Source organism: Paramacrobiotus metropolitanus, unplaced genomic scaffold (genome assembly GCF_019649055.1).
Source record: "Paramacrobiotus metropolitanus isolate TYO unplaced genomic scaffold, Prichtersi_v1.0 Parri_scaffold0000030, whole genome shotgun sequence".
Taxonomy (NCBI): Eukaryota; Metazoa; Tardigrada; class Eutardigrada; order Parachela; family Macrobiotidae; genus Paramacrobiotus; species Paramacrobiotus metropolitanus.
In genome coordinates, this window is record NW_026570250.1 from 972,339 (window position 1) to 996,291 (window position 23,953).

At 39.3% G+C, this 23,953-nt stretch overlaps 3 protein-coding genes across 9 annotated transcripts; 1 reads left to right on the top strand and 2 right to left on the bottom strand.

The window, feature by feature from the left end:
• Positions 1–505: 505 nt before the first annotated feature.
• On the bottom strand, positions 506–6,628 carry LOC129588504 (gamma-aminobutyric acid type B receptor subunit 1-like). Of its 5 annotated transcripts, none has more exons than XM_055482725.1 (16): positions 6,427–6,628; positions 6,228–6,370; positions 5,918–6,055; positions 5,282–5,452; positions 4,849–5,217; positions 4,427–4,669; positions 4,039–4,340; positions 3,654–3,795; positions 3,469–3,576; positions 2,697–2,789; positions 2,148–2,352; positions 1,852–1,979; positions 1,495–1,623; positions 1,275–1,412; positions 980–1,193; positions 506–897 (listed from the first exon to the last, which is right to left on the bottom strand). In XM_055482725.1, the coding sequence occupies exons 1-16, from the start codon at positions 6,530–6,532 to the stop codon at positions 860–862; spliced, it is 2,667 nt and encodes an 888-aa protein (XP_055338700.1). In that variant the 5' UTR covers positions 6,533–6,628; the 3' UTR covers positions 506–859. The 5 variants fall into 5 exon arrangements, with proteins under 5 accessions (XP_055338700.1, XP_055338703.1, XP_055338701.1 ...); XM_055482728.1 differs by having other exon boundaries at positions 976–1,193; XM_055482726.1 differs by having other exon boundaries at positions 972–1,193.
• A 249-nt stretch (positions 6,629–6,877) lies between these two features.
• LOC129588505 (gamma-aminobutyric acid type B receptor subunit 1-like) lies at positions 6,878–9,936 on the bottom strand. 3 transcript variants are annotated; one of them, XM_055482731.1, is made up of 7 exons: positions 9,926–9,936; positions 9,407–9,549; positions 8,986–9,123; positions 8,407–8,577; positions 7,976–8,332; positions 7,640–7,882; positions 6,878–7,550 (listed from the first exon to the last, which is right to left on the bottom strand). In XM_055482731.1, exons 2-7 carry the CDS (start codon positions 9,425–9,427, stop codon positions 7,314–7,316), a joined length of 1,167 nt encoding a protein of 388 aa, XP_055338706.1. In that variant the 5' UTR covers positions 9,428–9,549; positions 9,926–9,936; the 3' UTR covers positions 6,878–7,313. The 3 variants fall into 3 exon arrangements, with proteins under 3 accessions (XP_055338706.1, XP_055338709.1, XP_055338707.1); XM_055482732.1 differs by lacking the exon at positions 9,926–9,936 and adding an exon at positions 9,633–9,898 and having other exon boundaries at positions 7,414–7,550; positions 7,640–7,886; XM_055482734.1 differs by lacking the exons at positions 9,407–9,549; positions 9,926–9,936 and adding an exon at positions 8,688–8,763 and having other exon boundaries at positions 8,986–9,113.
• Positions 9,937–11,956: 2,020 nt separating this feature from the next.
• Positions 11,957–21,308, top strand: LOC129588515 (regulator of G-protein signaling rgs-7-like). Its single transcript, XM_055482759.1, has 6 exons — positions 11,957–13,267; positions 15,655–15,927; positions 17,131–17,347; positions 17,817–18,097; positions 18,763–18,994; positions 20,747–21,308. The coding sequence occupies exons 1-6, from the start codon at positions 13,085–13,087 to the stop codon at positions 21,160–21,162; spliced, it is 1,602 nt and encodes a 533-aa protein (XP_055338734.1). The 5' UTR covers positions 11,957–13,084; the 3' UTR covers positions 21,163–21,308.
• Positions 21,309–23,953: the final 2,645 nt, after the last annotated feature.

Here is a 23,953-nt window from a genome sequence, read left to right on the forward strand (position 1 = left end):
AATCATTACAGACATACAAAAAGACTGCATCAAGTTTCCAATTTTTACGTACAGTCGCCCGACACTTTAGACTATGATCTTTCGTGGCTCCTTCTTGAAGGGTATTCATTCGAGCGCTTTAAGCTAGTTGAAGCATCCTCAAGTACTTCAGACAACCTTCTGTAATTTCGGTAGAAGAAAGAATTCTAAATTTCTAATGCTCAAAACACTTTGTAAAATAATGCAGTAACCTGGCAGTTACTACTTGTACAGATGATATTACGCTGATAAAATTATGCAGAAGCCGGTCTTGCCGACTGTTAATGCACTTGTGTATGCGATAAAAAAACTTCTTTTTTTGCAGCTATCTGTGTTTCTAAACAACGTCCGCTTTTTTAAGCGACCCTGTGATCAAATATAAGCATGTTTCCTGGAATCTTTATTCTAGCTGGATTCGTTGCTTCTAGTTATTGTATAATCTTACAGTCTCGTCTTCCTGTATAAAATGACAGCAAGTTAAAAAATTTGTAAGGCTTGAACCAGCAATATTAATAAATTTTTTTCAAATTAAATTTGATTGTTGAATTTATCACAGTGTGGCAAGCATAACCAGCACTTGGGAAAAACATCACAAGACGACCACGAAAACTGTTTGAAGCGAAGACAAATATACTACTTAACGCAGGAACAGAGTTCGCAACACATCTAATGCAAGCATAAGTACGAGTACATACGCATTAGCACTTCTATTTTTAAGATTAAAAACAAGCTCTAAACAGCATGATCAACAACGTTTTGTTTGCGCTCTTTCTATACAAAATGGAGATTGTATACGTACTGCAACAAACAAAAGAAGACATTGATAAAAGTAGTTGCCCAATTAAATATCTTGAATACTGTTAAGTGTTGAATATTCATCTGCAATAAATGTGTTATATTATTAAACCTGAAACGAAACCAAGCAGTGCGTAGTTTTTGTGCAATCCACGTACTTACGCACCGGTACTGCTGGGAAGCGCTGAATCACTATGGCGTTTCTGCTCCACCCGATCTGGAACAACCATATTCTCGCCGGATGTCTCGGCTTGTTTGGGGGAGGAACTGCTAACATTCTGTTCGGCCTCCTTGGATTTCTGATACTCCAGCGTCAATCGCGCACGTTCTGACGCTCTATCTTTAATTCGTCCTTGAAGCATCTTTATCTTTTCTTCCTTCTGTACAGACATTCACAAACAATTGCGCGCCATATAATACAGCCTTACATACTTTGGTGACTTTAAAACTGCACAATTAACCTCTTGAATCTGCTTTTTCAGTTCTTCATTTTCTCCAAGCAATTTTTGATATTTTTCCTCTTCCTCGCGAGATGGAATGGAATCTTCCAATTTCTTGCTGTCAGAATGTTCTGTTTTCCTTCTGTAGATCTCAATAATCTGCAAACGTCAGCGCGACCTTTCTTACTTTATTGCTTTCTCACTGCTGAGAAATCTGGTAAGATTTTTTATAGAAACTTACCTTTGGAACGAAAATTAATCCCATGCTGAGGAAACTGCAGAACATAATCGAAAGAGCAACGAATGCAAACTTTGCATTATGTTGCCTGCTGATTATCAGCGACACCGGTGCCGTAATGATGCATAATATCTGCAAATGTGGAAAAAGTTTGGAATTACTGCGGATAATTGTGGCTGGTTAAAGCTGCTACAGCCGTATTTTGTACACACACCCCTCGACCAAACAAAGACAGTATTTGATATAAATATTTGCATCAGTTATTATTATTTTCTTAAAAGTAATTGATTTCAATACATAATTAACAAATAATTTCAGACAATTACTAACTCGCATTTGTTAAGATGTACAGTAACTCACCACGACATTATATATACTCATTCCAACGAAGCGGGAATCATTCAGTTCTTTGATTTTGACACTCCGCGTTTCATAAGCCAGGAAGAGTCCAAATATTAAAAAGAGGCCCTTGTATGCGAATATGACACCTGCAAACATAATAGTGCAGTATACGACCTTTGCCAATGCAGCTACAGTAACGTCAGTAAGTAGTTGACTAATCTTGTTATGCAGCTTCAGACGAGCACTTCTATAAATTATGTGCTGTGACAAGAAAAACTACCTTGATCGACACTGCATTCTAAGCAAGCTCATACCCATCCAGATGGTGTCGTGGGGAGAAGCACATTGCCATAGTACAGGCTCATACTCAATATCTTCATCCGTATCTGTAGCCTTTTCCGGTGGGAATTTATATGGAGCCAGATCCATAGGATGGATACCGGCCCATAGCGCAAGAATAAGAATGTCCACTACTAACAGTGCGATCACCACTATGTATAATTGCCATGATTCCACTTTCTGAAATATTAAAAAAAAGTCCAGTGTACCTGCATTGCTTTCTTGTCAGAAAATTCTGGTTTCACGGTTATCGTCATGCGGATTTTAAATACAGTAAATCATACATGCAGAGAATAACGAATAACCTTTAACTATATAATGACCTTTACAAAAAAGTTCTTACGCACACGTTGACCTACGTGTATGTACAGGCAATCAAAATTAAAACTGGAACTGGTATACGGGCAAAACGCAGCCATGCAACGATTTTGCGAAAAGGAAAGCAGACAATCTGGGGATGCAATAAAATTTATGATCATGCATGAAAATAAAGAGGACAACACAAAAGTGACGGAGCTTCTAACCTGGGTCTGCACAAGGGAAGAGAAGGTACGTATTTCTGCGAAGCTGGTATTATTGCGAAAACTGCCTCTACCGGCTGATCGGCGAGCTTCGCGCTGCAAATAGGGTTGGGGGATGAGACCGAATAGGTGAAATAAAAAATGGGTTGGTCGTAAGGGTAGGTTCAGCGACACGTGGGGGCCAGATTACGAATTAAACGTAGAAATTAAAGGAGACATGAGTAACAAAATATCGTGGGTTTAACTCTGTACTCACCTATTTTACGACTAGGAAGAGTGTACAATAAGCCACGACTTTCACAGTTAATTTTGTTAAAAATAATAATCTCCTTATCTATTAGACCTGTACTGTAATAATATAGATATTCTGTTGTATGTATTTCTCTTACAGTTTTATACGAGTACAATGATGATCCATACTGAGTGCATTTTGTATGATAATACAGAATATTCATAATATGTACATTCATAATATTATATTCATAATAATATTCACACTGCATCGTTAAAATTGAATGTGCTCCTTAAAATATGCAAGCTAAAACGTAAAACGTAATTGTTATGACCTTATTGTTAGTACAATAGTTCGGAAATAGTTAAGTGTGTAAAATGGCGACTCCTAGAGAATTCTTTTAGAAAATGTAAACCGAAGCGAAATACATGGTCAAATCTGAAAAGATGGAACAGATCTTCTAAATCGAACATCTAAAAATCTCATTGAGTAAATTAAACTTGTTTAGGTTTTCTTGTTGCAACAGCCCCAGGGCTATGGTACCTTGCTTTCTTTCTTTGCGTAAGTGCTGAGTCTATGGACGTTCCAGATTTTCGAAAACATTGATCCATAGGACAACGTAAACCCGGTCATTAGTATCCAGGCCCGTGCCTACAGTAAACCAAAAGTTGGCAACATTAAGAAACTCAACTTTACGAAAGGTGGCTTAAAAATTTAAATTTTCTTACCTGGCATAGCATATAAAACCTTTCATTTGTGATCAATGTATCGAATGCTTTATCGAGTCCGAGTAAGATCACAGATATCAGACACAATACGATGCCAAAAAGCATGAGATTGTTGATGTTTGGATGCGATAGCTGAATCAACCTACCATAAAAGTTTAGATGAAATTTTGGAATTGCCTCCTATAGAAGAATGCGGAAAAACTTAAGCTAATTTCCCGCATCTACGAGTAGAGATATACATGTCTACCGGGCGCATGTATTGTATTTTAAAACCATTACACAAATAGCCGGTATGTATATTCATAGGAACTGACAGTATACTGTAAACTACAGACTGTAGCTTTGCGTATAGATGTCCGGAGTTTGTTAAGTATATGCTACTAACCTGCGCATGCGATGCGTGAAGTTAAAAATTAAGCAGCATATCGCCAGAACAATGCCGAAACCCGCCAAAGTCACCATGGACCAGAACAGAAAGCGTTCGACAATGCGGAATTGTGGATATTTTAATGTTTCATGACGTGGCGGCTTCCCACCAATCCAGCGATCACGAGGTCGGCCGTTCTCCCAGTTGATGACATCGATATCCGGGTCGTAATAGCCAAGAATCTTGTAGTGGCCATCCTGCATCTGCTCGATTTGGGTTTGCGCTATTCGATCGCCTTCACTCGTGAACGAAACCCGACCCTGTCGTAATTATATAACTCCCAAATTATTATTGTCGCAAGAGGAAAATTAAAAATCAACCAAAATCAGCGAAGGTATACACTTACGGAAACCCCTTCGAATTCTGTATTCTGCGTTGCGTTATAAATGACTTGTGATGTGAATTCGTCGGAATACGTAAAATCTTCGAGCAGTTTCCCGTATTTAGCTAACTCTTGAATGGACCGGTTAAATGCTAGCGCGATGGCCCAAACCGCATCGTACGCCAGCGGCGCTTCCACGTAACCTGGTGTTTCCGTCGGTTTCGTAGTAAGCCGAGATCCCAGTTCGTTGAAAAACTGCTCCGTCGTCTGATGCATTAATAAAAAGAACAACCGCGTTAAATTTATGCATTAGCAGAGATACTTACTAGAAAATTATTAAATAAAATGGCTATGCTCCCGCAAAGTCGGGAACAAATTAAAAATAAAAACAAAACGAAATTAGGCAGAGTAAAAATAAAATATTTAACAGTTTAATATACCCTTACCCTTCCCGAAAGGGTGGAGACATTGTTGGAATTTCTAATTAACGATTCCGCTGTAAGATGGCCTTCCAGTGCTTCTTTCAGTTCTTCCTTGGTGCAATTCACATCCGGATCCTTATCCGGATCGACTTCGTACCAGTTGTCGGCATACCAACCGATAATCAACCATACAACGCGCTTCCCGTACAGATTATTTTTGTAGGCTTCACAGAATACCAAACGTGCCGGTTTCTCGTAAAACAGCCCCACAATAATCCGGGCATCCGAGCGATTTAAATTTCTCACTGCTTCCGCGGGATCTTTTAAAAACGACTGCCGCGTGACCACCTCAATTTTATTCTGCTTGCATAACCTTTCCAAATTTTCGACGCTCTGATAAAACGATTATTGGTTAAAACCGATATACTCGTATAACTAATAAATTATTACGACATACCGACACAAATACTTCCTCTGCCTCTTGGATGATATTTATCTTTTGCCAACCGTAGTGCTTAAAAAGCTGAATATAAGCCGGATTATTGAGGTTAGCGGAAGGATGTGTCCGAAAAAACGTTGTAAACCGCCGTCTGTCCGATAAAGCTGGAGAACTAGATCCATAAGACATCTGCAAGAATGCTAAGCTAGTTAAGCATCAATATACAGTAACGTGTCGTCCAATTGCGCATATTATGAACACAACAACAAGCAGCTGTGTATACTGAAAAGCGATGATTGACCCGCTTCGACATAATGATACCACGAAGTTTAATTTCAAACTGGCGTGCACAAAAGATGCTCGCACTTCGCACAGACTTATTACGTAGGACTCTAGGAGTCAGAGTAAGAAATTATCATTAGACGCTAACTTACTTTGTATAAGTAACCAAAAATTGTCAAATTGCCAGCGGAGGTTAGATGTTATATATTTCGTTTTTGTGACAATTCATATTTGCCCAAAAAATCGCGCATTTAGAAATTAAAATTGCAATTTGATTTACTAAAACTTTATCTAAAAATTACATAAGCTGCTGAAATTGTATTACTTTTGTTGGCAGAAAGCATTCGATTTTGCAAATCTTAGTATGCTTACAACAACGAGATTCCACATTTTGGCTGCTTCTGCAATTGTTGTCGTCACAGTAGAACAGCCTGGACCGAGTAGCATTATTTTCTGGGGCTCATTATATAAAAGGTCGTATAAAATCGTTATTCCTTTTCCCGGTTCGCACTATAAAAAGATTAAAATTAACACGATTTCCAACTAAATATAGTCGATATACAGCACCGGCTTACCCTCCGTGAATTAAAACATTTTTGCCAAGTACTGGTTAATTTGTACTTGTGTGCAGTTACGTTACCTACTAATTACTCTATTTAGTGTTTAACTCGTGAGCGCTTACCTCACTATCGTTGTAATGCATAGTGAGATGGTATCCCGGAAGGAGACCGGAATGGTTGTTAACATGTTCCAGCGCCAACTGGGCGGCAGGGTAACATCCCACCCCTCCAGCCCAGCCACCCTTTCCCGTTATGGGAAATATGCCTGCAAAATCGTTTTTCATATACGGTCGTAGTTGCAGATGTCTGGCTCTTACTTACCAGCAAGCACTAAATCCTTCACGCAGGAACATATTGGAATGAGGTAACATGTACTCAGGATGCATAATGCATACACGCTGAAAGAAATATATCGTCTCTGAAACATTTTAAATTAAAAGCTTCATTGTGCGGGGATGTTTTTGATACTGTATACACTGTTTGCAAAAAAATGCGTTCTTCAAAATAAGTCATAGCCGAAGATTCCTTGGATCGAAGAGTGCCGCCTGACGTCAACAGAACGGAGCATGCTCACAAGTCAGGCTGCACTGGAGTGAAGAGTAGCACACTGTACATACGCGCAATACACTGCCGTGTGATAAACTTTGTTATATAGATAGTATGAGAATATCGATTTTTTTCCGTTGTATATTTTCCGTAACACTGAGCTAGTCCAGAGCTATACGCCACAAATTTTGGTCCAGAGCTATACGCCACAAATTTTTTTCCTATGCCAAAGTACGTATATACACTACTGAATAAGCCTAACAGTTCGAAGACATCAACGAGCAAGTTTAGGCGAAAAAAAGAGCGGAGATTATTTTAAATGATGCATCACAATAATACCGTTAATCATGAGAAGCGATCATAGGAACTGGATATGTAAAGCCTAAGGAAACGCGAAACCACAAAGCATTATCTGAACAAAAGTAACAGCATACCAACAAGGTGACTTGACGTATAAATGAGGTGACCAAAATATAATCAGTGTTTGAAACTGAAAAACGGTTAGTAGAAGACTATAAAGTTATAGTGCCAGCTGCATACGTCGGATTAAATACGAACTGATAAGATCGCAACATGTACGCAAACATATCCCAGCTTTAAAGGGATAGGCCGTATGAATTTTTCCGTATGAATTTGAACATGCAGTTGATCAAAACTGGCAGTCAAACTGGCAATTCCAAACCGTTAATTCCAAACTGTATTGCTGTTTCACGAAAGCCTCTTTGTGTGACCTGGCGGTTTCCCATCAATCCACCTGTCCTGAGAGAGACCGCGTCTTCCCAGCCAATTTCATCGGTGTTTGGGTTGTAACAGCCAAGAATTTTGTATTCGCCATCTTGCATCTGTGCGATTTGGGTTTCCGCTATTCGATCACCTTCATACGTAAATGAAACACGGCCCTGTTGTGAAATTAAAATTATTAGGATGCAATCAGAACATATCGGAGGTAGGAGAATCTAGAGCGGTTCGGTTGTACACTTGGACTTACTGAAACTCCTTCGAATTCCGTTCTTTCAGTTGCGTTATAAATGACCTGTGATGTGAATTCGTCCGAATACGTAAAATCTTCCAGTCGCTTTCCAAATTCTGCTAGCACTTGAATGGACTTGGTCAGAGCTAGTGCAATAGCCCAGACAGCATCGTACGCCAGAGTGGCTTCCGCGTAGCTCGCTCTTTCCCGTGACCTTGTGGTCATCCGAGGTTCCAGCGCTTTGAAAAACTGCTCTGTTGTCTGCCTCAATCAGAATCAGAGCTGTGTTTTAGCAGCGGTATAACGTGGTTAAGTAAGAAAATTATATCATGAAATATAAAATTGTATTCTTACTAGTCCGGAAATCGTCGACACACCGGGGGAATTTTTATTGAACGGTTCCAGTGTTAGGTGTCCCTCCAAAGCTTCTTGGAGCTCGTCTTTTGTGCAAGTAACCCCCGGATCGACTTTAAACCAATTGTTCGCAAACGAACCGTCAATTAACCAAATAGATCGGTTGCCGTACAAGTTATTTTTATAGGCTTCGCAAAATACGAGTCGTGCTGATGTCTCATAGAAAAGACCCACAATAATTCCGCCATCAGACCGATTCAAATTTCTCACCGCTTCCGTGGGGTCGTACAGAAACGACTGCCGGGTGACCACCTCGATTTCATTCTGCTCGCACAATTTTTCCAGGTTGCCCACAATCTGGCATAATATAAAAGAAGGGCACAGTAAATCAAATTCGAACGCAACATTTACTGATAAATTCCTGAAGTTACCGAATTGAACCCTTTTTCCGCCTCATATATAATATGAATTTTTTGCCAACCGTAATGTTTAAGTAGCCGAATGTAAGCGGGATTGTGGAAGCCTGCCGAAGGAACCGTTCGAAAAAATGTTTTATATTTTCGTCTGTCGGAAAGCGCAGGAGAGGTGGAACCATAAGACATCTACAAAGCACTATTAATTTTAACCATTTTACGATTAGCATTTGCATATAAAGTCATCTCACGTTACGATGAAACTGATTGTGAACATTACGTAAGTACTATTAAGTTACCTAGGTGTAAGTCAAAGTAAAATTAAATGTGTTCTTCCAGTATGCGTCGCTTTGAATCGCTTTCGGTCTCGATAACCTGTAATTACCGCTTGTATTTATTGGAGTATGTTACAAATACTTCCAAGAGCAAAAATGCAGTAAAGCGTCCAGAGTACTAGTATAAAATAAAGCATTTCAACATACCGTACTTGTGTTCAGTAGTTTCGCTGCTTAATGTTGCATTACATTCATCACAGCTGCATTCAGCTCGTTACATTCAACACAGCTGCAATACGAGGAATTGTTATCACACACTTACGACAACTAAATTCCACATTTTTGCGGCTTCCGCCACAGTTTCCGTGACGGCAGAACAACCTGGACCCAGTACCATTATTTTCTGTGGCTTATTATATATCAGGTCGCTAAAAATCGCCATTCCTTTTTCCGGATCGCACTATAGAAAGATAAGAGTAATAAGCACTTATTAGCCGTAAAGAACCAGTCGTTACGTTTGTGCTCGTATAATGCTCGCACATGGATCGTGGGAACCGGAAACATATGCTTTTTAGTACTGCATCATAAGTAGCTTATAGTCCGTATACACGCAAATATGTTACAAATCTTTGTAAATCGTGAACAGATTAAAAAAACCAAAATATGGATGTACAGTTGAAAATTTATTGTAATTAATATTTTCTCTGGGTCTGTGGAATCTGTATGACATAATAATGCTTAACCTCGCTGTCATTATAACGCATCGTGAGTTGGTATCCCGGAAGGAGATGGGGGTGGTCATTAACATGTTCTAGCGCTAACTGGACGGCGGGAAAACATCCAATTCCTCCGGTCCAGCCACTTTTTCCCGTAAAGGGGAATATGCCTAAACTAAGATCGTTTACTTGAACTACAACTAAAATTGTTGTAACATATTGTTTCCGGAAGGAACAAAACTAGTATGATTACCAGCAAGTACTAATTCTTTCAAACAGAAGCTTAGCGGAAGCATGCTACATATGCTCAAGAATGCGAATCCAGTAGATAATACACCGACAGCAAACCATCTCTGTGTCATGATGAAGAAAACGAATCTTTTGTAAAATTGTTAATATTTAAGGCAACATTGATATCGCGTTGTTTCTGTTGAAGTAAATATATCGGCAGGGTTTATTAATTAGAAGTTAGAATGACCGACACAATAATCGTGAGAAGATACTATCAGTTAAAACTGAAATACCGTTTTATGCGGAGAAACATACCTTACGCTTTGTACAACTGCAATTTTGTTTGTACATATATTCTTTAATTTGCCGCTGTTGCGCATTTTATTTTAGAAATGCACCGTAATATCAATTTTAAGGCTACAGCCCGTCAGATTTTCGTTCTCCATGGTCATGCGGTGTACAATTTTTTGAAAATAGAGCGCAACCAAAGAAGACTTTTGCACCATGGTCGATGGTTTATAGTACATCATTCATTACGAAAACTACAAAGTGCTGGATACACGTATTTTACCCGCTCCATTAGATGGGTTTGAAAAGCACTACTAACAATTTCATTTGTGTCTTCTGCTATTGTAAAAATGGCGTAATTTTGTACTACCCGAATAATTAACGAAAGCTGTTTGTGGCTTCAGTGTTCTGCCGACTTCCGGTTCGAACTGATAAAATGTCATGGTTGTTACGCATCTATTTATTCCGAAATCTTCTATTGTTATCGAGTAACTAACCTAACATAACTCAGATGTCAGGTGTTACTATCGGACTGACAGATCACAAAGTTTTCAATCATACTGTTTGACGAGAAAGATCACGGAAAAGGTTATAAGTGAGTTACTGTATAAGCGCTGTTCATTTCACGCGAAGAAAAATTGAACGAAGCGTGTAGTCTGAATATTGTCTCACTTATGACAGGATGTGCAATGTACATGTACAGGTAACGTCGAAGATTCGTCTCAGTTCTATTGGTAAAACGTTTTATACAGTTTTCGTAGATTCATGTACCTGTGACACGTAGAGGAGGATTGTGCAGTACATTTTGTTTGATTAACCTGTCAGACTTAAAAGAACAGTGCCACAAGAAGTGTACTATGCAAACAACTAACACAACTAACAACTCCAGCTCAATTTGTATAAGTGACTATTTCGATTTTTCTCTAGTAAAGAATTCTTTTTCAGTTGGCTTTTATGAACATCATACGCAAAACATCATATGACTGAAAATGAACGCACCATTAGAAACCACAAACCAGCATTCTGGAAAACATTCCACTCAAACGATGCACCTGTTACGTCTGCAGCGAAACTAATAAATAACTTAATTTGCGCTTCTGGAGCAACCGGAAAAGAAATATGCTAGCGAGAGTGCGGATTTCTTTTCCAGCCAAAACTACTTATGGAAGTTCATCAGATCGTTAGCTTCTCTAATATGACTTAAAATTACGCACATTTCGTTTATGTGTAATTTTGGGCGTGCATGTACAGAGTACAGCAGCGATGTTATCAATTACCAACAACATTTTTATTGATTCTCTTTACGATTGTGCGCATGCAGGTTTTGTTATTAGCTGTAGGACTTTTGCCGAGATGTCAGAAGTGTAGCAGGAATCTATATAAAGTAACGTACTCAAGAAAGTTGTAAATGTATACTATTGCCAGAGAGCATGTACCGTATTATTTGTTCAGAATACGTTGGCATTACGCTGAAAATCTGTACATAAAAAATTAAAGGCTGCAATTAAATTTAACGATTGTACCAAAAAATTTAAAATATATATCATACTTAGATAATCGAAGTTTATTAAAACATATCAGCGTGATTATAGTAATAGTCAATAGTGGTGTCATTAAAGTATGATTAAACAGATACCCCAGTAAAACAGAAAGCAAAAACTCAACACCATAGTTCAGTGTCATTTCTCATCGTCCACGGCATTATACATGTACGTAGTAACTATTTCATTAAGCCAGCTCACCGCTATAATCTTCTACATAAAATAGCTTTTTGCTGCCACCACGGTGTAACCCGGGTAATGTTCATTTCCAATTAAATGGTTATTATTGCTCTTATCAAAACGTCGACGTACGTAACAAGCAAATTAAAAATGTAGATTTAGACAGCTGACGACACACGACAGATCCCATCATACGGCATCCACTTCAAATTGCCAACCGGTGCTTGAAAAACTGCTACATGCTGACTGGCTAATGACGTCAAGTGCGCATAGTTCTCTGGTCCAAGTTTTTCTTTTACCGGCGCGAGACTTTTTTCTTTTTGCGTTTACCAGCGTAGTACAAGTCAATCAGAGAATTGTTCGGGACTGTGTACACGCTCGGCTGAATCTATTGAAGATTATTGTGCTGAACAAATTTACTCCGTGTGCTCGGCACCGAATTCAACCAGTGCATGCCATTCGAAAGTATACACCAGAAAACTTATTCCAGGGATTTTTCATGGCCAACATATAAAACACTTCGACCAGGAAGAGAACCGTGATTAGAAAGCCCCGCCCTCCTGCACCACGTACGCGTCCCGTACAGCAGGTGCCGAAAGTGGGAAGTGGCGCGCATGTGTGTACAACTTGCCCAGTCCGGTCTTCCCGTATTCGCCGGCGCGCTTTCCGGCCGGTGCAATTACGGCCGGCTGCCAATCATGCTTATTGGCATGGCATTCGCATAAATGATCGCGTGAGAAACGTCGACCGCGGGACGAAGTACCGGCATCAGTCTTGTCTATCAGGATTTGCACAACATAATTGGGAATAATCTGGCTCGTGCACATCATTAATTTTAAGTCGGCATAGACACATATCCTGGACATTATCTGTCGGAAGGCGTGTATGTATGTGTGCGGCCCCATCTCTTACTGGAAATCCGCTGCGTATATAGCGTGCCGGTGCATCGGCACATGTTGCGGCATTTTGCTGTGTTGTTGTGTGTGGATGTAATAGCTACTCACAAATCCCTTACGTGTGTTTTCGGTTTAGCCGTACATCTGTACAAGCTATACAGGGATCAGGCTTAGCTGTTGATCACATGCATAGTCTGACAGCTGGGAGAAAGGGGGAAAAGTGGCCGACCGGAGCACTCAGCCGGTGTTTTAAGTGTTGCACTTTTTGTCCACGCCGATTGTATTCCCGGAAGTAATTCTCCCGGCCACTCCGTGCCGGCTGTGTATAGGACTTTATACACTGCGAGTCTGCGCGGGTGCTAACCCGATTTCCGCTTTTTTTTGTCATACGACGCAGCATGAGTGCAAATCATTGGGTTTCACCGACCGAAATGATCTTTTATGTAATCCCTGCTTAAATATATACTTCGTGTTAGTCGACATCTGATACCGACTCCGGGATCAGTGGTTGGCAGTGGGGACCAGGCCTGTTATTACCCATATATATTAGTCCTTATCATCCCCGGCGAATGAAGAAGCACCATCCCAACGTAATGCCGAGCGGTGCGTCTTCGTCTTATTCCGTGGAATCCTCCATTTCCTCCATATCCGAATCATGCAGCTCCGTAACCAGCTGTCCTAGTATTAGCACTAATAAGGGCAATATGAACCTCGTTTCCTCCATGAAGGCATCCCTGTCTCCTCGAAAAAAGGTGCGTGCCTAGGCCTGATTACACCAGTATTGCATACAACAATTAATTAGGCCAAATTTAAAAAGCATTTCTTTTTTAATGTCTGGGCTGCTTAACGTATGGTGTTCGCCCTGTAATGATACAAACAGTGGCGTTATAATCAAAGTATGAATGCAGGTAGGAAACCGATTATAATCTGATTACGCTCATCCGATGAGTTCACTGAAAAGGTGTCTTCGTATCAATATTGATATCGGCAATGTACGCAATCGCCGGATTCAATAGTGCGCTTATATGCCGACGTAAGCATAATTATTAACCACATGCTATTCTCTGCTTCAATCATTCAATCAGCTTTCAACAAGCGTGTTATACGCAGGCGGTCAGTGATTATAAATAGCCAATTGGCGCATGGAGATTATTTTTGGAAGATATTTTGGGAACAGCATTGAGAGGAATTGCTAATCCCAATGTACTCTTCAATGACGATGCCGTCTGTAACTTGCCAATGGTCGTGTACGCAGTATGTGTATTATTGATGGCATTCGTGTCAAGTAATCGCCAGCGTAGGTGTGGATTGCATTACTGTTATAACAAAAAAAATTTGACGGCGCAGTTTAAGGTCAAGGCCAAGACTTGACCCACGTGTTCACGCTGCACAGTGTGCAAAAACAGCGCGTGAGATGGCGAAAAAATCTGACAATGAGATAAACCAATTACCATATCAACAACTTAGGATGCTCCACGCAGCGCACGCGTATGCAAATAGAAAAAGTTTTCCGTTATTACGTTATACATTTTTTATATTAACCGCCTAGATAGGCTGTTGCTCTGAGGGATGCTGTAGTCGGCAACGCCAAAATGTCAAATGTCACTACTAAGCAATGCAAATTTTGATTTGCTAACCCTGTTTTTAATAACATGCATGTCTAGACAAAGTAGAAACCAGTTGTTCTATGTTTTCCAATGCATTTATGTTTCACGATAAAATATGTGGCACTGCACCACCTATCTATAACCGGCGTTTCTGGATAAAAACAGTGCGGCGGAGGAACGGGTAAAGGTTAATCCTAAGCTTACTGCTATCAGAGGCAGAGGCGCCTATAAGTATAAATCCATCCGCACCTTTTAAAAACCTTTTTTTGATGTTTCTGACGGTGAAATCACCCAAAAAATTGTAACTGCATGACATATCTTTACTAACATTTATTGTCGACTGCAGTTTTAATGGCTGTTGCAAGTATCATTCGTGAGTCATGGCAAATACGTAAATGCAGACCGGATGTGCAATACTCGTATTACTGCAACTGTATTTACACAGTTGCAAAACAGCGAGAAAACAGCAGCTGATTGGCATTCTTTTGATTAATATACAAATGCATCATTAGCTTTTTAAAACCTTGCACGAATTGCTTAGTAATGACACTAGTAACAACACTGCAGACTGCAGTTTAACGCTTACCGTTTTGCTACTTGTGCTAATCAAATGATGTAGAAGTTGTATAGATCACCGCTTACAAATTTGAATTCGGCTAAAATAACAGATTTGCAAAGGAAAACATATCATAATTAAAACAATAGCAAAATGCTTAGAAAGGAATGTCCTACAAATATTTAGACCGCTTCGACTGTTTGTCACTAGGCGAAGAGAGATCAAACTGTTTTCACAAGATCGAGGTCATTAATTGGATAACCAATGCTAACAAAATATTGTCCTTATGCATAACTATTTTTCCTAAAAAGCTATTACATCACATGCCGTAATACCATAACCCAGTGCAGGGAGCAGTACGGACTAGAGAACGTAATTTGTTTTAAGAAAAATACCAAACTCGCCGATGCCGAACCGCCATTAGCGCATTTTAGGGCAGAATTGTTTGGATAAAGTTTCGAATTCTGGTTACATGAGCCGTTGCCGATTACCACATTTGCTGCCACCATATGTATAATAAAAACGACGCAACGCCAACCACCCCGACCGCGGTCAAAGTGCCTGATCTCCAGTGGCGTTTCTTAGCACTTGGTGTCCCTGTGCTGTCTATCGACCTGTTTCCACAATCACTTAAAAAACTGTTCCCTATGACGTCGTCGGCGGCTTTAGCATATAGATGACCTGAATCTGTTGGCACTTGAGAAAATATGCCGCACTATGTAATGTATCACTTGAGAACATCCGAAAAGGATTTTTCGTGCAATAAAAGCAGCTTTTATCGGTGTAATAACCGGGATAGTCATCACATGGGTTGTGAGTTGTGACATCAATGGCGGACGCATGTGGCATTGGTAATAATCCGTGTCGTCCGGCATTTGTCAAGTCCAATCAGTGTTTTTTCCTGAAGCCGCGCATTGTTATAGTTGATATAATCATTATTATCGCCGGCATAATGTCGTGTCGTGTGATGCTGTAGGGTGCACCGCCTGCCCTTAATATTCCCACAATAAAGGAGACACATGATGCTTCCGCACTGCATAAGAACAAAGCCACGGTGGCATTGAAAATTCCCATTGGTGCCAGCTTATCCGATCCCAGCCGGAGATTGTCCTTCCGTTTGGGCTCCGACGCCGAGGAGAGCAATAATAGCTCCAGTCAGCGGACAACGCCGAGTTTTTCCACGGGAAATTCGGTTTTTGATTTTGAATACAGTTTCGCCCAGAGTGACAGTTCCTGTACCACTCCCTCGGTAAGTACCAATAACAAAGCGCTACTACATATGCCAGTAGTTATTGTATAGAAAGCTTTGGACAAATGCGGTATGGCGCATAATGATAATTATTATTCCATTCAAAATCTGCCCTCTAATATTCACAGCGGCAGGCCGGTCTGCAGTGATTTACAGGTATAAGAATGCGTAATGATAATTTATAGATACTAGATACAAAAACATTTTACTCTGCAATTACCCTAATTAGCGGCAGTAACTGTCGCTTCTGTTGCCTTACTATATAATCCTACTTTTTTTATTCTGCTAAATTTAACTTAAATTTCACACATTTGACCCTAGCAGATTGTTTGTAGCTGCTGTTTGTGTTTTATATATGTGCAAATACATTTGAAAAATAAGTTAATCTGGAAAACACTTTAATATTTGATAGGTGCTAGCCATAAACAGACTTCGATAATATTGATTTTAATGAACTAGATTGATTTGTCACAGTAAATCAAATGCTGAGCTTAGTTGTAAGCCACAAAGAAAAACTATTGACAAAAACGTTCAAGCAAATATATCCATAGTAAAGTTACCCGGCGCAAGCTTGAATCCGTTAATTGCTGTGACCTTTTGGTGATAACCGATTTTTCCCAAACATTGACAAAGAGATTCCTAGTTGCGCCAATTTCTCTTATATAACAACATAAGATGTAACCTATTATTTGGTTTGATGTGACATTTTCATTTAATAACCAATTCTGAACTAAACTACTCTGTACATGTTATAAGAAAACAGCTGCAGAAGATGTGTACTCGTACAATAACATACACTAGTATCTGATTACAAATCAGTAGCACAAAGAACTTCAAATATATTTTGATTTAGTGTGTTTTCACTGCTAACAAAATAAGTTTTTTTTAAATTTTTATTCAGTGAGTTATAAAACGGGTGCAAGTTAATTTACTGTAATCAAACGACGTGTGTGCTATATTTTGCTGCAAACAACATGATGGAGGTACTTACATGTGTACTACTTACATGTTGCAGTCTTGCAGATGCAAGATGGTGTTTTTAAGGTCTAAATTCTGCAGGGCGGAACATTGGTTAATTGTGCGTTAATATTCCTGCGCGAATAGTCGTTGAAAAGGGGCATTATTAACGCGTCCTTATGTGTATGTGAATCTTTGTTGTCAAGTGTATGGAAGCCGAATCAAGCGCACTATTTTTAATTGTAGCCTAAAGTATTGTCGGGCGCCAATTCGGGCATGACTCCTGGAGCAGTCTTTCTTGCTATCCCGAGGGATCCTTTTCAAGTAACATTTGGACCGATTACTAACAGTCATAGTTCCGACAAACTAGCCAGCGGAAGCATTCCCACGCCGCCCATTTCCAGTACGGTTCCTGCCAAAACTCGCATCCACATTAGTCGCAGCTGCAGCATGTTAACAAAAGGTATACAGCAAGTCAGTCATACAATGCCGTCAGCAGTTCAAAAAATTATTATGTTTTATTCTGTAAGAGTTACTTTTCAAATTTGATATTTTAAAAACTGTCGCGCTTTTTTCAAGCCGAAAAAACTACGTTCAAGCATTGCTAAATAATACAGTAAAAATTGTAAAGCATGGAGATAAAATAAAACATACAGTAAATAAATTTGATATAATCGAAAATTCAAATACTTTTGCTTGCGTGTATTAATGCATCACTGTTCTAGTAATAATACGGTTGTTACGCGATCCGCAAACGCAGCAAAGGCAATCATGATTGATTTGGACAAATCCAATGTTTAAACTTTCCACGTACATGCGTGCTTGTGCATCTGCAGGGGTGCAGCTGAGCAGTCTGTAGTGGAGAAATGATTTCATTACAGCTTTTAAAGGATGTTTGCCTTAATGCTCGTGTAACTCATTTGTGTTTACAGGCGTATTTGGCGGTGGAAAGGGCTTACGCTCTAAAGAGCGTTCACAGGAGAAAATCCGTCGCTGTTCATCGCAAACCGAGAAAGACGGGGAATTATCGATAAAAAGTTCCGCCAATCCCTCACGGAAATCCTCGGACACGGATGCCGCATCATCGGACAGCTCCATATTTGCACGCCTTATGCAACGCTGGCACACCTATCAGAACGGTAGCAGTGCCGGCTCGGTGCCGGCACACGCATTGTTCCTTCGCTACAACCTCAACAATAAGAAGAACACGAAGGTTTGTACCGGGGAATTTTCCCGTATTTAATGTCAATACAGGACGTAATGAAGATTTAAAGCAGTTAATTAAGTGTGACGCTGATAAGGTCAAGGACCGCCTCGTGCGGCACATCTGCCCTCGTATATATATGTGCAACCGTGTGCGGAAGTATATTAAGCAATTAAACCAGGGATGTCCGTTAAGTGAGATGGTACGCACATTAAATAAAAGTGGAAAACATCGTTAATTTCACGAGAAAAGATAATGTTTCCGGTGGGAGCGACTTAATCACAGGAAGACGTTAAAAAGTCCACACGCGCACCGACGAGGACGATTTATCTATGCCATACGTGATTAACTTCGCAGAAATCGTGACCTATACACAAGTGCTGCTGACGTACTTGTCGAATTCCAGATTTAAACCAAAAACGCAAATCAACTTCGTTGATGGACTAATTTTTATTTCGTGCTTATTACAAAAATATTTAATAAATCTAATTTTCAAAAATCTGTCCCTTAACGCGTCAGTGCAACCGCAACAGCTGCAATTTGTACGTGAAAGCGTTATCGTGAAACTGAAAAAAGACTGACTTTCTCCAGAATCGTTTAAATTTCTTTTGCTTTTCTTGTTGATTATTGTTATCGGGGCGGCACATTTTTGTTAATATATGCATAATTTTCAGAAGTCGTCACGATCGAACTCCGAAACCGATGCTGTGGAAAAAACGGTTAAACAACGTCTCCGGCACTTGGTCAGGCGGAATACCGAATCAGTATTAAAAGAGAAGCGCGTGCCTAAAAACGGAAGAAGCCCACGTCCTAGTCCGCGCTCGTCCAACGCCGCATCGAATCGTCCAACCGCCGAGGAAGCCAGAAGTTGGGCCGAATCCTTTGATAATCTTCTTGCTAGCACATGTAAGTGGTTCCATGAATCCAGTACAGTACATGTAGCACATCCATCATTAATGGCCACTAATCCCTGTCATGACCTATAAAGCAGCACCAATAAATACAGTTATCTGGAACATGAAAACAGTACATCTGAACTAAAAAACGTAACTGTTATTAGGACAATGAAAACTTTGTGTTACAATTAAGATTTCTGCGAAGCTTCTTGCAAACGTACCGAACAACAATCTTCATAAATTGATAAAAAAAATGAAGAATTAATTTCACTATACGCAACACTGAAAAGGACAGTATCAAAGTATCATATGCAGTTGATGAGTTGAGTAAGCGTAAGACGAAACAGAGTGTCTGTTAATTGTTTTTATTCTTATAATTACCAATACAATAAAAGTTTGAGCTAGTTTGCCGCAAATCTATAAAGGTAGATTCAGCTGCAACATGTTGTGCGCTTGCGCGATAGTTTGTTAAATTATAAGTCAAGTATAAAACAATTAGCCAGATCCAGTAAAGGTAATACAAAGTAATTGTATATTTTCATTTATATAATGAGGCTAAGTGTGATTATTCGAGATTTGTCTAACTGCCAAATTCGTTAATTTTTATTTTTATTATCGAAATGTTCAGCTGCGTTCTGTCGTTGTAAATTAATTTGCACCGTTCAACATATGTGCGGGGGGTTAAAATGTAGATTAATGTGTGGGTTAATAGGAACGTGCTGAAACAGTAAAGAGAAGAATATCAAACGTTTCCGACACGTGTAGCTAAGGTCACGGTAGTTTTCGGTTAAGAGGCACGTTTTAACAAAACCAATTTCGATATACGACTCTGATGTCCTTTCCGCTTATAAGGTCAGCATTGCTTGTTAACACCCAATTAGAAGGTAAATGCTCTCTGCCGGTGATTACGGCGGTCGAGGCATTGATGACTGTTCCAGGTAATATAATTAGGGAAATTGCGGTTGATTGAGAAAAGAATGAAAATTGTAATGCCGCTCAGTGGGTCTCCAATCAGTACTTGCGCATGGTACTGAGCCATTTCCTCAGTCCAGGTGCGTCAATCACCGGCTAAATATGCACACTCGCCTCTTTGGAATGTTCAGTCAATCAAAAAATTGGAGATTGGTGCTTTGTATAGAAGATTTAGGAGAAGGGAATTTTGAAGGAAACTTTTCTTGTCCACTCGTAAGCAACTGCAGTTGCAGTTGATAGATTAATGTACCCCGGCAGCACTTTTTGTCCAGCTCCCAGAAATGGGATAAATATATGTTTTAATTTGCGCGCAACAGTGATTGACAAAAACGTGAGGGGATCGTGATGTATTTAAATATATACTTATTGCATTCGTGCAAGCCTGGATTCTACAGTAAAGGAGTGTCGAACTGCGGAAAAATTGTACGCCCAAAAGCTAGTGTATTAAAAATTAATTTAGGATAAACTTAATTGGCATAATTTACAATGTGCAATTGACAAATACATCCAGCTCAGTTAACATAAAAACTTGCATTATTTTTCTTTGCTACATTTCTCACTTACGCGTGCTTCAGCTGCTGTCAGTTATTTTACAATACTCAATATTGTAGTAAAACTATTAGCTATGACGCAATGGTCATAATCGGCAAATATTTCCAAGCGTTCCTTTATAGCAGAAACTAACGGTTTTCGACAGTAAAACCTTTCTTTAAGTAATTTATAAAGCACGCACGGTTGACGTCATTAATTTATCGTACATTACAGCCAGTGTAACCGGTTTTTTTTGCAGATGGACTTGCCCTTTTTCGAGCTTTCCTAAAGTTAGAATACAACGAAGAAAATCTGGCATTCTACTTGGCATGTGAGAAGTTTAAGCGTCTCGATCCGTCTAGCCATCGGAAAATCCACTCCAAAGCACAAAAAATCTACGATGAATTTATCCGTGTGGAAGCCCCGCGGGAAGTGAACATGGACTCCCTAACACGCGCCACAACAGTGACAAATTTAGCTAATCCTAATCGACACTGCTTTGACCACGCGCAGCGGCGCATTCGGCATGTTCTGGAAAAGGACGTTTATCCACGATTTCTGCACTTTGATCTATATACGCGACTGCTGCAGGATACATCATCAGTTGCTGTCCCGATTAACGTTAACTGCACTGTCAGCCATTCAAATGGCTCAAACACTACTGTCAAATCGTGATTACGATCAAACGTGTCTTAATTATTTACGATGCGATGAAACACATGTTTTGCTAGTTTTTGACGTTTCATGTGAAAGCAAACTGTATTATAATTCAGCGTAACAATAAATTAAAAGTAAATGTGTCTCCAGTGAAACACTTCAATAAAGGTTCACTTTAACAACTGCCATAGTTACCGCCGTTCATATACAATTATTGAATAGTTACTATGCAATAGTTACTACGCTTCTTACGTTAGGTTTGGTGCTTCGAATTATTAATGCTTCGAATTATATACATAAACAAGTCTTTATTTTTTCAGTTAAAGAATAAATTTTATGCAGGGTCACAGCTAGTGACCTCATATGCAGTGGTGTAGCTCGTGCCCGGTGGCGGTATCTTTGTCGGTAAACCGTACAATTTGCAGATACGTCATCGATATCTTTTCCTAACAAATTTTGTTTATTAAATTTCCGTTTTTGAACGAGAATGCGTTTGGTTTTGAATCCAAATTGTACCATCCATTCATACGAGTGCGTTCTCGGCAATCAATGCAATATCACTCGTGGGAAGTTTGGAAAGTCTGCCCTTCCAGATCCAGTATATTTGGCGATAATACAACAGACGAAATATCAAGACATGATAGCATGTTATCGATAAATGATACTAAAAATAGAAGTGCAATTTATACGTACGCAATACTATCAATTACGATAATTAAGGAAAACACCGATTATAAATCTCAGAAATCTCTATTTCTCCTCACATATGTAGAGAGCATACAGTATGTATTGTTCATCGTTTGGTGAGGACCATTGCACGGTATACTTTTAACGCAAAGGTTAGTAAGTTGTCCAGGCTTCGACATGGTTATTATTGCTGCAACAATAGAATATGATACTTATTATGCAGCTTTAGTGATTATGTAACAATCACTAATTATAAAACAATAGTGTCTGAATGATTAAGTTTCTATGCCTGCAGTGCTACTGTTGCCGCTTTTGGAACTGCAATCAGTAGTTGTAACATCTGTCAACTGTTAGACAGTTTACCATTTAGCTTTTATTTTGAACGGAAATGTCCTTTTGAGTTTTCAAAAACTGACTTAAATTAAAAGATATGTTATCATTATTAATAATACTAATAGTAAGTCTAAGCAAGGTGCTAGTGAAGTAAGTGAACACACTACTACATTCCACTCAAAAGCCAGTGTGCCTTGCATATGTGTACAAAAAAATTAAAATGGCTTGAATGTCAAGCAACTTACTGTATTACTCGTACTATATAGTTTAAATTTGCCAATTCGTGACAAAAATAAAATTGGAGCCATCTGCATTCGGCAGCAGCCGTCCAAATGCATGCATGCTTCTTTAAAACTTGAGCGATAACTAATAATACTTAACTGAGTAATCACTGATCCTTTTTTTCCTCTTGTGTTTCTTCTTTAGTACCTGGACTGGCATCTTTTTGGCAGTAAACTGCCTCACCGCTAAAACACCCGCACGAATAATTAAACATACTGTAGTATTACATGCAACTATAGAAAGTTTACATCTCAGTTAACGACGAATAATTCAGCCTCGCATCTGACACTGCTGCAGATTACGTATTTATTGGCTCGTTGTACATAGAACACATTACAACTATGATATTAATATTATCAGATCTGGTATCGCAAGACATGAATATGCAAAGTTACTTATAACGGCAGGCATTTCGGGATAAGAATATTATGAAATTAGTGTACTGGTTCCACTCCATTAATTGCGAAAAGCAGTTGCAACACATTTATTGAAGGTGATTAGATTGCCGACATAAACACACTTTATCTTCGCGCGTTTAATTACACTCGCAATTATAAAATAATGTTTATGCCCAGGTCTTATACAAAATGATTAAATAGTGGCGCCATTACTTTGCAATTGTGGTTAGCTCAAAACTGCAGACAAACGTACGATATACGAACTTCGACAACATCCGTTCCCCATACCCATTAGTGTTCTTCGAAATTAAAATTAGTAAGGCCGGTATGAAACATATAATATGTGCTTATGAGTTATAAACTTCGTAAATGTTTTCTCCAGAAACAGTTCACACCCAACAGATCTACATTTTTTATTATGGCGGTAGCTGATCTTATCTGTGAACAAGCTGAAATATGGTCGAGTACTTACAATTAGATGACGCTGACGGTGAGTTGGCTCTGTGAGTCAGCCACACAGTTGCGCTTTGCGGAAGTATTGCCATGGGTGACCGAAACAAACTTCTCGAGTTTAATATTTTGAAAACCACTTGAATGAAGCGAGCTATGCACTCAGCAAAGATTTTACTTTTTTATATACAAAGGTTTTTAATAAGAGTTTCCAAAAAATTGCAGCCTGTGGTATATTTCTATCATTCTGGAATGCAAAGCAAATGGCAGCACTCAAACATATTTATATCTATATGAAAGGTTGTCAGATCCTATTTCAGATATACAGCATGCGCCTGCAGCCCGGTGCGATTGTGCGCATATACTTATAACATAATTTTATGCGTTTTCCATCGTTGCCGTTTGCAAAAACAATGTGCTAAGTAACAACTTGAACAACTTTGAAGATTTTATACTTGACGGGGCAAATGCACGCTTCTGTTTTATGAATGTTAACACCTTCTCTGTTTTTTTAAAAACTTCGCTGCACCGGTGCGTTCTCTGTGTAAGCATTTCCAGCTCTGCAGAATGTGTGCATTTTCATCATATGACCGAAATTCGATTGTTTATTGTAACAGTATTTATATATCTATGCATATAAAAACGCTTGAATTAATACA

Excerpts from the sequence above, each read along its gene's own strand:
- LOC129588505 (XM_055482731.1), bottom strand. The coding sequence starts at position 9,427 with ATGCGTTATAATGACAGCGAG. Across the intron at positions 9,124-9,406 it reads TGCGTTATAATGACAGCGAG|TGCGATCCGGAAAAAGGAAT; the intron begins GTTAAGCATTAT and ends ATCTTTCTATAG. Across the intron at positions 8,333-8,406 it reads CGGAAAAAGGGTTCAATTCG|ATTGTGGGCAACCTGGAAAA; the intron begins GTAACTTCAGGA and ends ATATTATGCCAG.
- LOC129588515 (XM_055482759.1), top strand. The coding sequence starts at position 13,085 with ATGAAGAAGCACCATCCCAACGTAATGCCGAGCGGTGCGTCTTCGTCT. Across the intron at positions 17,348-17,816 it reads CTGCAGCATGTTAACAAAAG|GCGTATTTGGCGGTGGAAAG; the intron begins GTATACAGCAAG and ends TTGTGTTTACAG. Across the intron at positions 18,995-20,746 it reads TAATCTTCTTGCTAGCACAT|ATGGACTTGCCCTTTTTCGA; the intron begins GTAAGTGGTTCC and ends TTTTTTTTGCAG.
- LOC129588504 (XM_055482725.1), bottom strand. The coding sequence starts at position 6,532 with ATGTTTCAGAGACGATATATTTCTTTCAGCGTGTATGCATTATGCATC. Across the intron at positions 3,796-4,038 it reads TTCACGCATCGCATGCGCAG|GTTGATTCAGCTATCGCATC; the intron begins GTTAGTAGCATA and ends CTTTTATGGTAG. Across the intron at positions 898-979 it reads AGCGCTTCCCAGCAGTACCG|ATGAATATTCAACACTTAAC; the intron begins GTGCGTAAGTAC and ends CATTTATTGCAG.